General features: G+C 34.6%; 1 protein-coding gene across 1 annotated transcript; it reads left to right on the forward strand.

The window, feature by feature from the left end:
- The first annotated feature begins 970 nt into the window (after positions 1–970).
- On the forward strand, positions 971–4,924 carry si:ch211-214p13.3 (nectin-3). The gene is made up of 4 exons (XM_051118548.1): positions 971–1,417; positions 3,481–3,589; positions 4,290–4,438; positions 4,544–4,924. Exons 1-4 carry the CDS (start codon positions 1,333–1,335, stop codon positions 4,576–4,578), a joined length of 378 nt encoding a protein of 125 aa, XP_050974505.1. The 5' UTR covers positions 971–1,332; the 3' UTR covers positions 4,579–4,924.
- Positions 4,925–14,218: the final 9,294 nt, after the last annotated feature.

A 14,218-nucleotide genomic window follows, 5' to 3' on the forward strand; every position in this document is an offset into this window, starting at 1 on the left:
GCTTGGTAATGTGTCTGCTGAAACGACTGCCAACAGAGCACTATAATAGTCCAGTCTGGAGAGAACAAGAGATTGAAGGAGTTCTGAACCTGATTTTCCTAATGTTGTATTAATGTTGTAATGTTGAAATATGAGAAGTTGAGGTAACGGTCATTCAACATCCAGCAAGGATTTTCTGATGGTTTCAGAAAACTGGAAAATCCAGCTGGAGCGAAAGGGAGAGATGTGTGTCATTACAACAGCAGTAATATGAAAAGCCCTCTTTCTGAATGACAGACCCAATTATTTTTAACTCTAGGCCCAAACGACATGTTTTCATGGTCCCAGTCCCAGAAAAATCAATGTAAACATTCAAAAATGTTCAATATCAGTAACGATACCTTGACTTCGATATTGGCTCCTGAATTTTTCCAATCCTTAAACCCCTTGATGCCTCACCACAGCCAATCACCAGCACTTGATATGTACACATTCATTCTGCACATTTAATACTTCAAACAACAATACATTTTTTGATACTCAGTGGTTTTGAGGCAGTTCAGTCAGTGCCTAAAACGTACCAGTATCAATACCCATTTCTTTTCTTTCTTTTGCAGATCACTTTTGGAGTTATAAACCTATATAACCTTTGATTGTTTAAAATGACAACGATTGTCATTACATTACATAATGTACATTTCTTTAAAAGTGCTTTCCGAATGGATAGCCTGAAATAAATTAAAATCATCATGGGCGGAGCTAAATTGGCTGCAAATTTAAATCTGCATCAAGTTGCAAGACAATGCAATGTATTGTATGTACTCTATGTACAAATACTATTATTTGATCTTAAAAACCTCACTTTAACCCTCACATGATTAACAGTCTTCAAAGGTAGGGTAATAAAAACACTTAAAACTCAAAAAATACAGAAATTTCTGTTAAAAAAAAAAAACCAAAATACAAACAATTGTCTGTACATTTAATGGTAAAACTTTAAAATACAGAATATCTGTAAAACAACAGATATTTCATCATATAATGAAAAAAGAGAAAATTCTGTAAAAAAATACAGACAGTTAACTGTAAAATGTGATTGACTGATCTTGTTGTTAATGGTCAGCAGCCACAAGCCCTGTGAATGGGAGCGTGACTGTGGATGCCATCCCTATCGCTGGACGTCCCAAGGTTACCTTGGCGACTTGCACAACTTCCAGAATTAAGCCTGCTGCTGAGGTGTCGTGGAATTTGGGTGCTTTATCTGATTCTGTGAAGATATCAACCAACACTGTGAAACATCTGGACGGGACGTTCACGGTCTCAAGCAGTCTGATTGCCACTCCTACTGTACAGATGAATCAGAAAATTGTCCAGTGTCTGATCAGACATGTTGCGATGAAAGAGGAACTAAAAGTTGACCACAAGATAACTGTGCACTGTAAGTGGCATGAGCCCAAACATTTCACACCCTTAGACATTCTATTCTGAAAGTGGATCATCTGGTTTAAGCAGGTTCTCTGTTTTTTAAAGTTCACTTTCTGCCTCAGCATAGTAGTACTACAGTAAGTGGTAATTGAAAGGGAAGTGCTATAAAAATGACAACACTTCTTTTCCAGTGACCCATAATCAGGTACTTTAGAGGTAATAGAGGTACTTTGGATGAAAATGTCTACTAAATTTAAACAAACATTAGTTTTTAATGTGACAAAAGAATGTCACTTATTCATATAGTATTTCCTTGTGCAAAAGAAGTACACTTCAGCATACTTTTAAAGAGCTCTTATTGCAGAAATAATATAATTTAAAACATTTAAGTGTGAACTAAATGTAATATTTGTTGTATGTAATATTTAATATATGTATTATACATGTAATTTCATAATTTTGTTGTCCTTGAGTTAAAGTGTACTGCTGATTGCATTTACAACTATGGTAATCTAAACTATATTTTAATGTCATTAAACTTGTAGTTTGTGTATTTAAATATATTTGTAATAATAAATTGGTATGAATTAAGTTGCATTTATATTTACTCAATTTAAATGTTACTACAGTTAAAGTTAGACTCAAGTACTTTACATGTGCTTTACTATGTTAGTCAGCACATCCAAATAAATGTGCTTCTTTAAAGCAAGTACAGCTTTTTTACACTACAAGTGCACATTCAATACTGTTAAAGGAACACTCCACTTTTTTTGAAAATAGGCTCATTTTCCAACTCCCCTAGAGTTAAACAGTTGCGTTTTACTGTTTTCAAATCCATTCAGCCGATCTCTGGGTCTGGCGGTAGCACTTTTAGCATATCTTAGCATAGATCATTGAATCCGATTAGACCATTAGCATCTCGCTCAAAAATTACCAAAGAGTTTCAATATTTTTCCTATTTAAAACTAAAACTTGACTCTTCTGTATTTAAAACTATTAAAGATGACTCTTCTGTAGTAAAAAATGAACAATAGTCCCTCAGTGATTTACACCGAAAGAAACTGTTCATCAAATCCAACTGAATTCACAAACGACGTTGATAAAGTTCATGAACAGGAATCCGTAAGCTCTCTCACTTCATGAATTACCCAGAAAGCAGACAGCAAAATATATCAAGAAGTCCCATTTTCTATAAATACAGAAGATACGTTAACATTAGCATTACCTAGCCTGACAAAAATACAAACACAATTAAGTGACAAAAATGCAATCCTGGAAATTCAGGTATAGACAATACAAAAGAACGGCTTACTTCGACTGAGCAGGAAACCAAACGTTTCTCAACCAGGACAGCAGCTTCCCTCTGCCCAAACAAATCTAACTTCTTCTACTACATACCTGACTTTTAAACACAAGACCTGAGCCCCCTTATGGTGTGTAGTTAAAGTATGGTAACAGTATGGTCACTTTTAGGCGCTGCGTAATATCATTGCGCCTGCTGCACCCATGGTACGGCAGCAAAGTTCCTTGATTATTACGCCGGAATGAAAGTATAGATCCTAGCCATATCAGTCTAGAAAATCGCAACTTTTCATTTTCCGTCAGTCTTAGTACACGATGTAACTATAGAAGAGTCAAGTTTGAAATAGAAAAATATTGTCATTATATATGGTCATTTTTGAGCAAGACGCTATCGGTCTAATCAGATTCGATGATCTATGCTAAGCTATGTTGGAGATCGGCTGAATGGATTCGAAAACGGTAAAACTCAACTGTTTACCTCTAAGGGAGTTGGACAACAAGCCTTTAAGCACACTTCTTTTTTCACAAGTATTCTATTACCAATTATTATTGTTGTATTTTTTTTATTTTATATGTGTTGATATGTCTGTTTATCCATGAGTTGACGCATGAATTTGATTTATTCATTTGAACTGATTACACAAATGTATAGGTAAACTTCACTTTTTGGCAGTTAGTTGGGATACAGTAAGCCATCTGAATTTGTTTAGTTGAATTGTAGTTAGCATGTGATATCTTTGCAGTCATATGATTATGTGTGTGTGTTGTTTGAAGATCCACCTCAGCTTGTCTCTGTGACACCTTTCAAGGATCTCTCCAGTGCTGAAGTGTATCAGTGTGAAGCAGATGCCAATCCCGCAGTTACACAGTTCAAATGGCACAGGTATGAAAAAATGAATAAAGATAATTTCATTTGGCAAAAAGTCTTGTTTATAAAAAGAAGGATCATTAAAAAGCATTTTGTCTATAAAACAAAACAAGAAGTGAATGTACACAAATGAACCAGTTCAGTAGTTTATATACACTTGATTTATAATACTGTGTGTTATTACCTGGATGATCCATAATAAATTTTTAATGTCTAACAACTTGCAGATTCTGGAACTACAGATCCTTGAGCATCCCTAACGTGTAATGCATGATAATAAATAAAGCAGTACAGATGCACACAGTAGAAGTAGTTAGATAGGGAAAGGAATTGTATTCAAGCATTTGAATTTTACTGGATCAGTTTTCAAAAGTGAAAGCAGCACAACTCTTGTCTAATAATTTGCATAATTTGCTTCAAAGCAGTGCTAAGAGTGACCTATCAACAGTAAGATCAATGTATTGAGGTTCATTTGCATTTATTTGGTTTTCAGATCCGTTCTTTGCAAACTGATGTACAGAATATGTGCATTATGTAAGTCAGCTTGTGAAGAACCCATCTGTAAAGTAAATAAATGACTGTTGTGACATTATGTACAGAACAATTAGAAAAAGTTTGCAAAACTTACTGTCGTTGTTTTTTAAATTTAGGTCATGGTATTTCATTCAGTCATTGGCAGTCTGATTATTATTCTTTTCTCTTGTTTGTGGAGTAGCACGCACCAGACTATCCCTAATGATGCCATTAAAACAGAAGGAAATAAGCTCTACTTATTAAAACTGACCTCTGACCTCACTGGCATGTATATCTGTGAAGCTTCAAACGAGTATGGTAAAGGAATGGGCTCACTCTGCTGGCAAAAAGGTAAATTCCTTTGATTACTACAAAAACAAAAAGTTTGTTTGTGCATGTGTACATCTGTACAGTTTGTTTACTACTGCTTTTATCATGTGTTATCTGTTTTTTAAGGAGAAAGAACAGAAGACTACCATTCTGAGCTCTGAGCCCTTTATACTGGATGTAAGTGTGTGCACTTGGATGGGTTAAATGCAGAGCACAAATTCCAGGTATGGGTCACCATACTTGGCCACACCTCATGTCCCAGAAATAGTGCACACTGAAAAAAAAAGACCAAAATCAACTGGTTTTATTACGATTTAAAAAAAAAAGTTATTTACCATTATACCAACATAGTTAATTTTTATGTATTAAATCAGGTAACAATTGCTCTTTAAAGTGACAGTTCTACACATTCATAGTACAGAATCTTAATCATAGTACAGACATATTATCTGATATATATCTGATTTTCATGTTATGTCACCTTTAAAATAAATGTCTTCATTTCAAGTCATGACTTTCACGAGTCATTTTTCCACAAGTGTACATGAAAATAATTAAGACCCCTGAGTTTCAAAATGAAAGACTGTATGATCCCACAATATGAAGATACAGAATATATTAAGTATATTTTCAGAGGTTCTCTTTGGAGTTTGCATATCTCCGTGCACCGGTGTGGGCTTACTCCACAGTCCAAAAATCTGAAATATAAACGAATTAGAGACAGTAAATTGACCATAGGTGTAAGTGAAAATGTACTTACACGTGTACATATAAAAATAGTGTTTCCTTAGGCTCCGGCATCACTATGATCCTACATTGGACAAGCAGTCTGGAGAATGGATGGATGTTTTTTTTTTTTTTTTTTGTTAGCCAAGAGCAAATTCATTACTTAACATTACAAATATATTTTGAAACTAACTAGTTTATAACATTGTGCAAACATTTTCTCATGCTTTCTCATGAGAGATAAGAATTTTGTGAGGAGGAAATACCATAGTGTGAACTCAGTTCCTTGTTTGAACTGCTCTTGCTACAGCTCAATATTCTGTAAAGAACTGAAGTAAACTGTGGGCTAGTGTCAGATATAAGCTCCCTGGTAATACAACTATGCACTTCAGGCTGCTGAAAACTCGAAGCTGAGGGTGAGCTGTTTCAATCTCATGCAATTCTGCAAATTACAGTAAGTATCTGAATCACATAAATATGCTGCAATTTTACATCAGGGACTAGCAGGCAAAGGGTTAAGTGCTCTCTCCTTTGTGTGATTTTGTGGGCCCTAAAAGAGAAGCACACTGGGACGATGTTGCCTGCCACCCAACTAACATCTTTGCCTTCTCACTCACTTTGCAAGACCCTGAGTGGCGGTGTTCTTTCAGAAGAAGTGTGTCCACCACCACAAATCATTTACCAGGGACATGCATTGCGTTCACACTGAAGTAAAAAATGCATTAGAAAATACTGATAATAAAGGGCCACAATCAATATCATAATGACTTAATGAGTGGGACCACTGGTTTATGGCCTGTAGAGTAAATGAAGGAGTAAGTCTCTTGAACTAAAAATTTAGCTTTATCCTAATTTTATTCTGGTGCTCAACAGACGGCTGTAAATGAAAACCTAAATTCTGATGTAAGCAATCTCGTGTAAATATTGCCTATTTGCTTTGCTGAAACACAAATCACTAGAATCATTTTTGGGTCAAAAGTGATGTTGGGCAAGATAGTATAATAACATTATAAATCAGATTGTTTATAAAAGATGATCTGGCAAAAATTAGAACTACTTCTGCTATGCAGACATTGAAAATGAAAAATACACAATATTCATTATGTTTATCAAGGTTCGTAGCCAAGCCTGATGTGCAGATCTTCTTTTATCTTTTCATATTCAAAGGCATTGTTCGATGTTTGTCAGCAGCTTAGTGGAACACTAAAGATCTTAGTCCCAAGTAATAATGGGGCGTCCGGCTCAAATAAATGTGTGAGTATCACCAGTAGATGCCACATGTTAACTTAAGTCAGGTGCGTAGCTGAAATTCTACCGCCTAAGTCATGATTGATGTAACTGTATACGACGTAATTAGCACTTTACAAGTCTCAATCTTAGTAAATATAGCTTATACCTCTGTCTTATTTCAGACCGCACTCAGTTACCACACCCATCTTGCAATTTCTCTAAAAAGGAAACAGCCCAATAAAATAAACAGCCCAAAAATAAAACAATCATGGTCTGTATATTTCTGGTCTGCTCTGCTTTGGATGTGTTTGCCCAGCCTCTTGTTTTCATATTCAAATAGATTCTCAAATGAAGATTCTCTTAACTCAAATACAAGAAAATGGCATTCAATTCTATATTGTAATTACAAATGTTCTCAGACTAAGCAGTGAGTTGACCCATGCTCTCAGTATGTGCATGCAGTTCGTTGAATGTTTACTGCAACAGATTCTATAGTTGGTTTCCAGTTTGGCTTGTTGTTGTGCACACAATGCACATGCCAGCATAGATACAGGTGCAGGGCCACATAAAAGATCTGTGAGATCTTAACAGTTCATTCTGAACAAGTTGCTCTGGAAACTTTCTAGAAACCAATAATAAAATGATTTTATTTACATTATTTTTAAATGACACTTTATATCATAATTACATTATGATACATATTATAATGGCAAAGAATAATCTCATGATGATTCAGCATTCAACTGATGAGAAAGAACTTTGTCTTCTATCTGTGCGAAGGTCTTCAATGAGAACAATTAATTGCAGTTGAGGTCAAAAGTTTATATACACCTTGCAGAATGTGCAAAATGTTAATTATTTTACCAAAATAAGAGGGATCATACAAAATGCATGTTATTTTTTTATTTAGTACTGACCTGAATAAGATATATCACATAAAAGATGCTTACATATAGTCCACAAGAGAAAATAACAGTTGAATTTATAAAAATGACCCCATTCAAAAGTTTACATACGTTTGATTCTTAATACTGTGTTGTTACCTAAATGATCCACAGCTGGATTTTTTGTTTAGTGATAGTTGTTCATGAGTCCCTTGTTTGTCCTGAACAGTTAAACTGCCTGCTGTTCTTCAGAAAAATTCTTCGGTTTTTCAGCATTTTTGTGTATTTGAACCCTTTCCAACAATGACTATATGATTTTGAGATCCATATTTTTACACTGAGGACAACTGAGGGACTCATATGCAACTATTACAGGTTACTATTAAGGTTCAAACACTCACTGATGCTCCAGAAGGAAAACAATGCATTAAGAACTGGGGTGTGAAAACTTTTGAATCTGAAGATCAGGGTAAATTTAACTTGTCTTCTGGGAAACATGTAAGTATCTTCTGTAGCTTCTGAAGGGCAGTACTAAATGAAAAAAAATATGATATTTAGGCAAAATAAGAAAAATGTACACATCTTCATTCTATTCAAAAGTTTACACCCCCAGCTCTTAATGCATCGTTTTTAATTCTGGAGTAATAGTTGCATATGAGTATTCAGGTCTGTACTAAATAAAAAATAACATGCATTTTGTATGATCAATCTTATTTAGGTGACATTAACATTTAGCAGATTCTGCAAGGTGTATGTAAACTTTTGACCTCAGCTGTGTATTTCCAGTATAACCATACAATAATAATAATACAATATATAATACAAAGTCAAATAATTAATCAGACTGCAATATCTTGCATGGGCTGAATCCATCCTAAAGAGCATATGACTATTTAAGTGTCATTTCTGCTATTGTGATAAGGGAAGCTACAACTTTTGACTTTTCCCTTGCAACAAAACCACAAACCAATGATGCAAGTGTTAGCAAGTAAAAACCAACACTCTCTGGGAGTGCCATCGAATCAGTGATCATTTTATTGGACATGTAATAAAAGTTGTATGCAGTGTCAACATTCGAAAAAACTTCTACAGTCCTTAAAGACCACAGAGATCCAAATGGTCAAGTGTATGAACAGCACCAGAAAATAGACTATTAACTGCTAAGCAGACAGAAGGATACCAAAACAGTTGTACTGATGCCCTGAGCACAGCTCTGACTGTAATGTAAGCAGCATCATTAAAAACACAGACACAGACCAATATAAATTCATAACCAGAAGAGTTATAATGCTATAGCTTTTAATAAATACATTTCCCCAGCAGACCTGGGTGTCGTAATGGTTGCAACTCAGCAGACTGTGCAAGTTCAATTGCAAAAGAAGCATAAAAGGTGCAAGATGCACTGACTGAAACACCAGCAGTCAGATGTGACCAATTTAACTCTTTGCATAAACATAATCATGATGGGTGGTGGTGGCAGAAACATGGGAGGCGTCTTTATTGTCTTGTAATATTTATAAAACACTCATTATAAAAAAATGTTTTATTGCTTAGAAGCTCTTCTTTTCAGGACAGGAGGGTCAACACCATGTGAAAAGCGAGAGGAGAACAGGAGCAGGAAAGTTTCTTCAGCCAGACTCAAACTTGAATTTATCTTTAAATTCACATCATTGTATGCCTCACATTTTCAAAACACACTAGAAAGGGATTAAAGAAGAGTTTGAAGTTTAGTATAAGATAAACAGTATTGGGGAAAGTTACTTTTAAAAGTAATCCATTACAATATTGCGTTACTCCCTAAAAAAGTACCTAATTAGGTTACTTAGTTACTTTTTGTGCAAAGTAATGTGTTACGTTACTTTTGCATTAGTTTTTAAAAGGACTTGCTTGTTTGTTTTTAATATAAAAAGTTCTATTTTTAGCAAATGTAAAAGCCCTTTTACACCCAAAAGTGAAATGAATAAGCCTCAGGCTGAAGGAAAAGTACATTTTTGTCTGTAGAACTGTAGGAAAAGGAAGTTCAGTATTCTTCAAAAATGTATGAGTATCACCAGTAGACGCCACATGTTAACTTAAGTCAGGTGCGTAGGGGAATTTCTATCTCAAGTGCTATTAAAAGTCATGATTGATGTCACTGTATAAAATGTAAACAGCACCTTACAAGTCTCAGTCTTAGTAAATATAGCTTATACCTTGGTCTTATTTCAGACTGCACTCAGTTTACCACACTCGTCTTGCAATTTCTCTAAAAAGACTGACAAAAATGAAAAGACCAAAAATAAAAGTCATGGTCTGTATATTTCTGGTCTGCTCTGCTTTGGATGTGTTTGCCCAGCCTCTTGTTTTCATATTCAAATAGATTCTCAAATGAAGATTCTCTTAACTCAAATACAAGAAAATGACATTCAATTCTATATTGTAATTACAAATGTTCTCAGACTGAGCAGTGAGTTGACCCATGCTCTTAGTATGTGCATGCAGTTCGTTGAATGTTTACTGCAACAGATTCTATAGCTGGTTTCCAGTTTGACTTGTTGTTGTGCACACAATGCACATGCCAGCATAGATACAGGTGCAGGGCCACATAAAAGATCTGTGAAATCTTAACAATTCATTCTGAACAAGTTGCTCTGGAAACTTTCTAGAAACCAATAATAAAATGATTTTATTTACATTGTTTTTAAATGACACTTTATATCATAATCACATTATGATACATATTATAATGGCAAAGAATAATCTCATGATGATTCAACATTCAACTGATGAGAAAGAACTTTGTCTTCTATTTGTGCGAAGGTCTTCAATGAGAACAATTAATTGCAGTTGAGGTCAAAAGTTTATATACACCTTGCAGAATGTGCAAAATGTTAATTATTTTACCAAAATAAGAGGGATCATACAAAATGCATGTTATTTTTTTATTTAGTACTGACCTGAGTAAGATATATCACATAAAAGATGTTTACATATAGTCCACAAGAGAAAATAACAGTTGAATTTATAAAAATGACCCCATTCAAAAGTTTACATACGTTTGATTCTTAATACTGTGTTGTTACCTGAATGATCCACAGCTGTGTTTTTTTGTTTAGTGATAGTTGTTCATGAGTCCCTTGTTTGTCCTGAACAGTTAAACTGCCTGCTGTTCTTCAGAAAAATTCTTCGGTTTTTCAGCATTTTTGTGTATTTGAACCCTTTCCAACAATGACTATATGATTTTGAGATCCATATTTTTACACTGAGGACAACTGAGGGACTCATATGTAACTATTACAGGTTACTATTAAGGTTCAAACGCTCACTGATGCTCCAGAAGGAAAACAATGCATTAAGAACTGGGGTGTGAAAACTTTTGAATCTGAAGATCAGGGTAAATTTAACTTGTCTTCTGGGAAACATGTAAGTATCTTCTGTAGCTTCTGAAGGGCAGTACTAAATGAAAAAAAAAAATATGATATTTAGGCAAAATATGAACAATGTACACATCTTCATTCTGTTCAAAAGTTTACACCCCCGCTCTTAATGCATCGTTTTTTCCTTCTGGAGTAATAGTTGCATATGAGTATTCAGGTCTGTACTAAATAAAAAATAACATGCATTTTGTATGATCAATCTTATTTAGGTGACATTAACATTTAGCAGATTCTTCAAGGTGTATGTAAACTTTTGACCTCAACTGTATATTTCCAGTATAACAATACAATAATAATAATACAATATATAATACAAAGTCAAATAATCAATCGGACTGCAATATCTTGCATGGGCTGAATCCATCCTAAAGGGCATATGACTATTTAAGTGTCATTTCTGCTTTTGTGATAAGGGAAGCTACAACTTTTGACTTTTCCATTGCAACAAAACCATAAACCAATGACGCAAGTGTTAGCAAGTGAAACCAGCACTCTCTGGGAGTGCCATCGAATCAGTGATCATTTTATTGGACATGTAATAAAAGTTGTATGCAGTGTCAACATTCGAAAAAACTTCTACAGTCCTTAAAGACCACAGAGATCCAAATGGTCAAGTGTATGAACAGCACCAGAAAATAGACTATTAACTGCTAAGCAGACAGAAGGATACCAAAACAGTTGTACTGATGCCCTGAGCACAGCTCTGACTGTATTGTAAGCAGCATCATTAAAAACACAGACACAGACCAATATAAATTCATAACCAGAAGAGTTATAATGCTATAGCTTTTAATAAATACATTTCCCCAGCAGACCTGGGTGTCGTAATGGTTGCAACTCAGCAGATTGTGTAAGTTCAATTGCAAAAGAAGCATAAAAGGTGCAAGATGCACTGACTGAAACACCAGCAGTCAGATGTGACCAATTTAACTCTTTGCATAAACATAATCATGATGGGTGGTGGTGGGAGAAACATGGGAGGCGTCTTTATTGTCTTGTAATATCTATAAAACACTCATTATAAAAAAAAATTTTATTGCTTAGAAGCTCTTCTTTTCAAGACAGGAGGGTCAACACCATGTGAAAAGCGAGAGGAGAACAGGAGCAGGAAAGTTTGAATTTATCTTTAAATTCACATCATTGTATGCCTCACATTTTCAAAACACACTAGAAAGGGATTAAAGAAGAGTTTGAAGTTTAGTATAAGATAAACAGTGTTGGGGAAAGTTACTTTTAAAAGTAATCCATTACAATATTGCATTACTCCCTAAAAAAAGTACCTTATTACGTTACTTAGTTACTTTTTGTGCAAAGTAATGCGTTACGTTACTTTTTGCATTAGTTTTTAAATCTGGGCAGGACTTGCTTGTTTGTTTTTAATATAAAAAGTTCGATTTTTAGCAAATGTAAAAGCCCTTTCACACCAAAAAGTGAAATGAATAAGCCTCAGGCTGAAGGAAAAGTACATTTTTATCTGTACAGTAGAACTGTAGAAAAAGGAAGTTCAGCATTCTTCAAAAATGAAGCACAAATGTTAGTTAATCTAAAGTAATTTTTGCTTATTAGTATGGTTGAAGCAAAGACACTGGTTAATAAAATGGAATTAAAAACATAAAGGATATTTGTGTTATTTAATATTTAATTACTGCAGGTTTGCATCATATTCTGAGTTTGCATTTTTGTGTTTTTATTCATTTTGAGAAATAAAGGTTTCTTTTTTTGTGTGTGTGTGAGAGAGAGAATTAATGCATGTTCACATTTAGTCTAGAACTACAGTGACATCATGTTTACACTGTGCACACAACGCATCTGTAATTACTCCTGATTTCTCTCAACATAGGGACAGGAGACTTGTCAGTCAATAAATAGGAAAACAAAGTAACTGGTGTTACTTATTTGAAAAAGTAACTCTATTTTCTTGTAAATGAAAAATGAATGCTTTACTTTACTAGTTACTTAAAAAAAGTAATCTGATTACGTTACCCCCAACACTGAAGATAAATGCTTTCTTTTAACAAATTTAACACTCCTGTACAAGTGCTTCATAGTTGTTGCATAACAAATTTTTCCTTATTTGTTTAACATTGAAAAGTTTGTCTTGTAAACACCATTTTGTATGCATGTAAAATTTAGGTAATGATAAGAGAGCTGTATAGTTTATGTGCACAGGGTGCATCATTTGTTCTTGGTCATGTACCAGATGTCTTTATCAAAAGTGATTTACAAAACAGTAATCCTGGCTATCTGAAGGCACAGTGGAATGGTCTAGGACTAAACCTTTGGCTAATTTGATTATTAAAATTATATGGGAGTATTAATAAATGTTTCATCCAGAGTATGTCTAAATCCACTACTATCACGTGTAGTAAAGAAGTGATAATTCACCTAAATGGACTAGGTGTTTTGTGAATGTTAAGTTGGAAATGCTTTAATCTTAATGTTCAGAAAGAGCGTGGCGTTATTTAAGGTGACTTCTTTGCTTCCTGCATACTTCAACTAAACCCACTACAGCTGTCAGCCCTATAAACACTTTGTTAATAATAGCCATCCGAATGAAAGAGGAACCTGGATGACTCCGTGCAGGCCATGTTACAGACTGTGCAGAATGAAAGGCCTCTGGTGGGTTGAACTTGGCCATGATTAATTTCAAAACAGGGTGAATTTGATTGTGGGTATAAAATACACTTCTTACACCACGTCATGAGAGGGAACGTGAAGTTATTTCGTAAGTACGGATTTATTGAACAGATTATGTGGGCTGCATCAAAAACGACAGCTCTCCTCCTGGGCTCCCAGAATGAGTTGGTGGAGTCCCGGCCAACACAGACCTTTTTGACAAGCCAACATGTTAAGTCTGGAACTACACAGTATCATAGCACAGTATCAGATGGTATTCATGACGTATTCACTGAAGAGTATTTCCATGTACACTGTTTTTTTTTTTAAGTTCACATGAGTGTTTAGGAACATGTGGTGAACCATGACTTCTTGTTTGACTGAGAATTTAGGGATGGCCATACTGACATAGCCATAAACAAAATGACTTTTAGTATCTCCAAGTTCCCTATTCCCCATGAGGCCTTGCGTCAAAAGCGCCTTCGGTTCCAACTCAACATGCCGGATGTGACACTCATTCATTCAACAATTGACAGTAGTGATGGACAAATGAAGCCTCGTGAAGCACTGACGCTTTCCTCTGACTGTTTCGGGAAAAGATTCAAAGCTTCGTGTGTGTAGAAACAGCACGATCTGGTGGTTAGTAAAAATAAAGCAGCAAAATATTCACCACACATTCCACAGATCGACTCATCTACGTGCACAAATTTAGATCTAACAGTGCGTGTGTTTGTTGAATTTCTGTTTCTGATACATTAAATTAATTTAACGTTACCCATTAAACTGTTTAGTATATTGTAAATATTATTCTTATTTACTATTCATTTGAACCCTTTTAACATTTTACAATAAAATTTTAAAATACTATTATTACAAACAATATTATTTATTATGGTTTTTACATTATTACTATTCATGAACTATAAGAT

This window comes from Labeo rohita, chromosome 9, assembly GCF_022985175.1.
Source record: "Labeo rohita strain BAU-BD-2019 chromosome 9, IGBB_LRoh.1.0, whole genome shotgun sequence".
Taxonomy (NCBI): Eukaryota; Metazoa; Chordata; class Actinopteri; order Cypriniformes; family Cyprinidae; genus Labeo; species Labeo rohita.

Excerpts from the sequence above, each read along its gene's own strand:
- si:ch211-214p13.3 (XM_051118548.1), top strand. The coding sequence starts at position 1,333 with ATGAATCAGAAAATTGTCCAGTGTCTGATCAGACATGTTGCGATGAAA. Across the intron at positions 1,418-3,480 it reads CCACAAGATAACTGTGCACT|ATCCACCTCAGCTTGTCTCT; the intron begins GTAAGTGGCATG and ends TGTTGTTTGAAG. Across the intron at positions 3,590-4,289 it reads ACACAGTTCAAATGGCACAG|CACGCACCAGACTATCCCTA; the intron begins GTATGAAAAAAT and ends TTTGTGGAGTAG.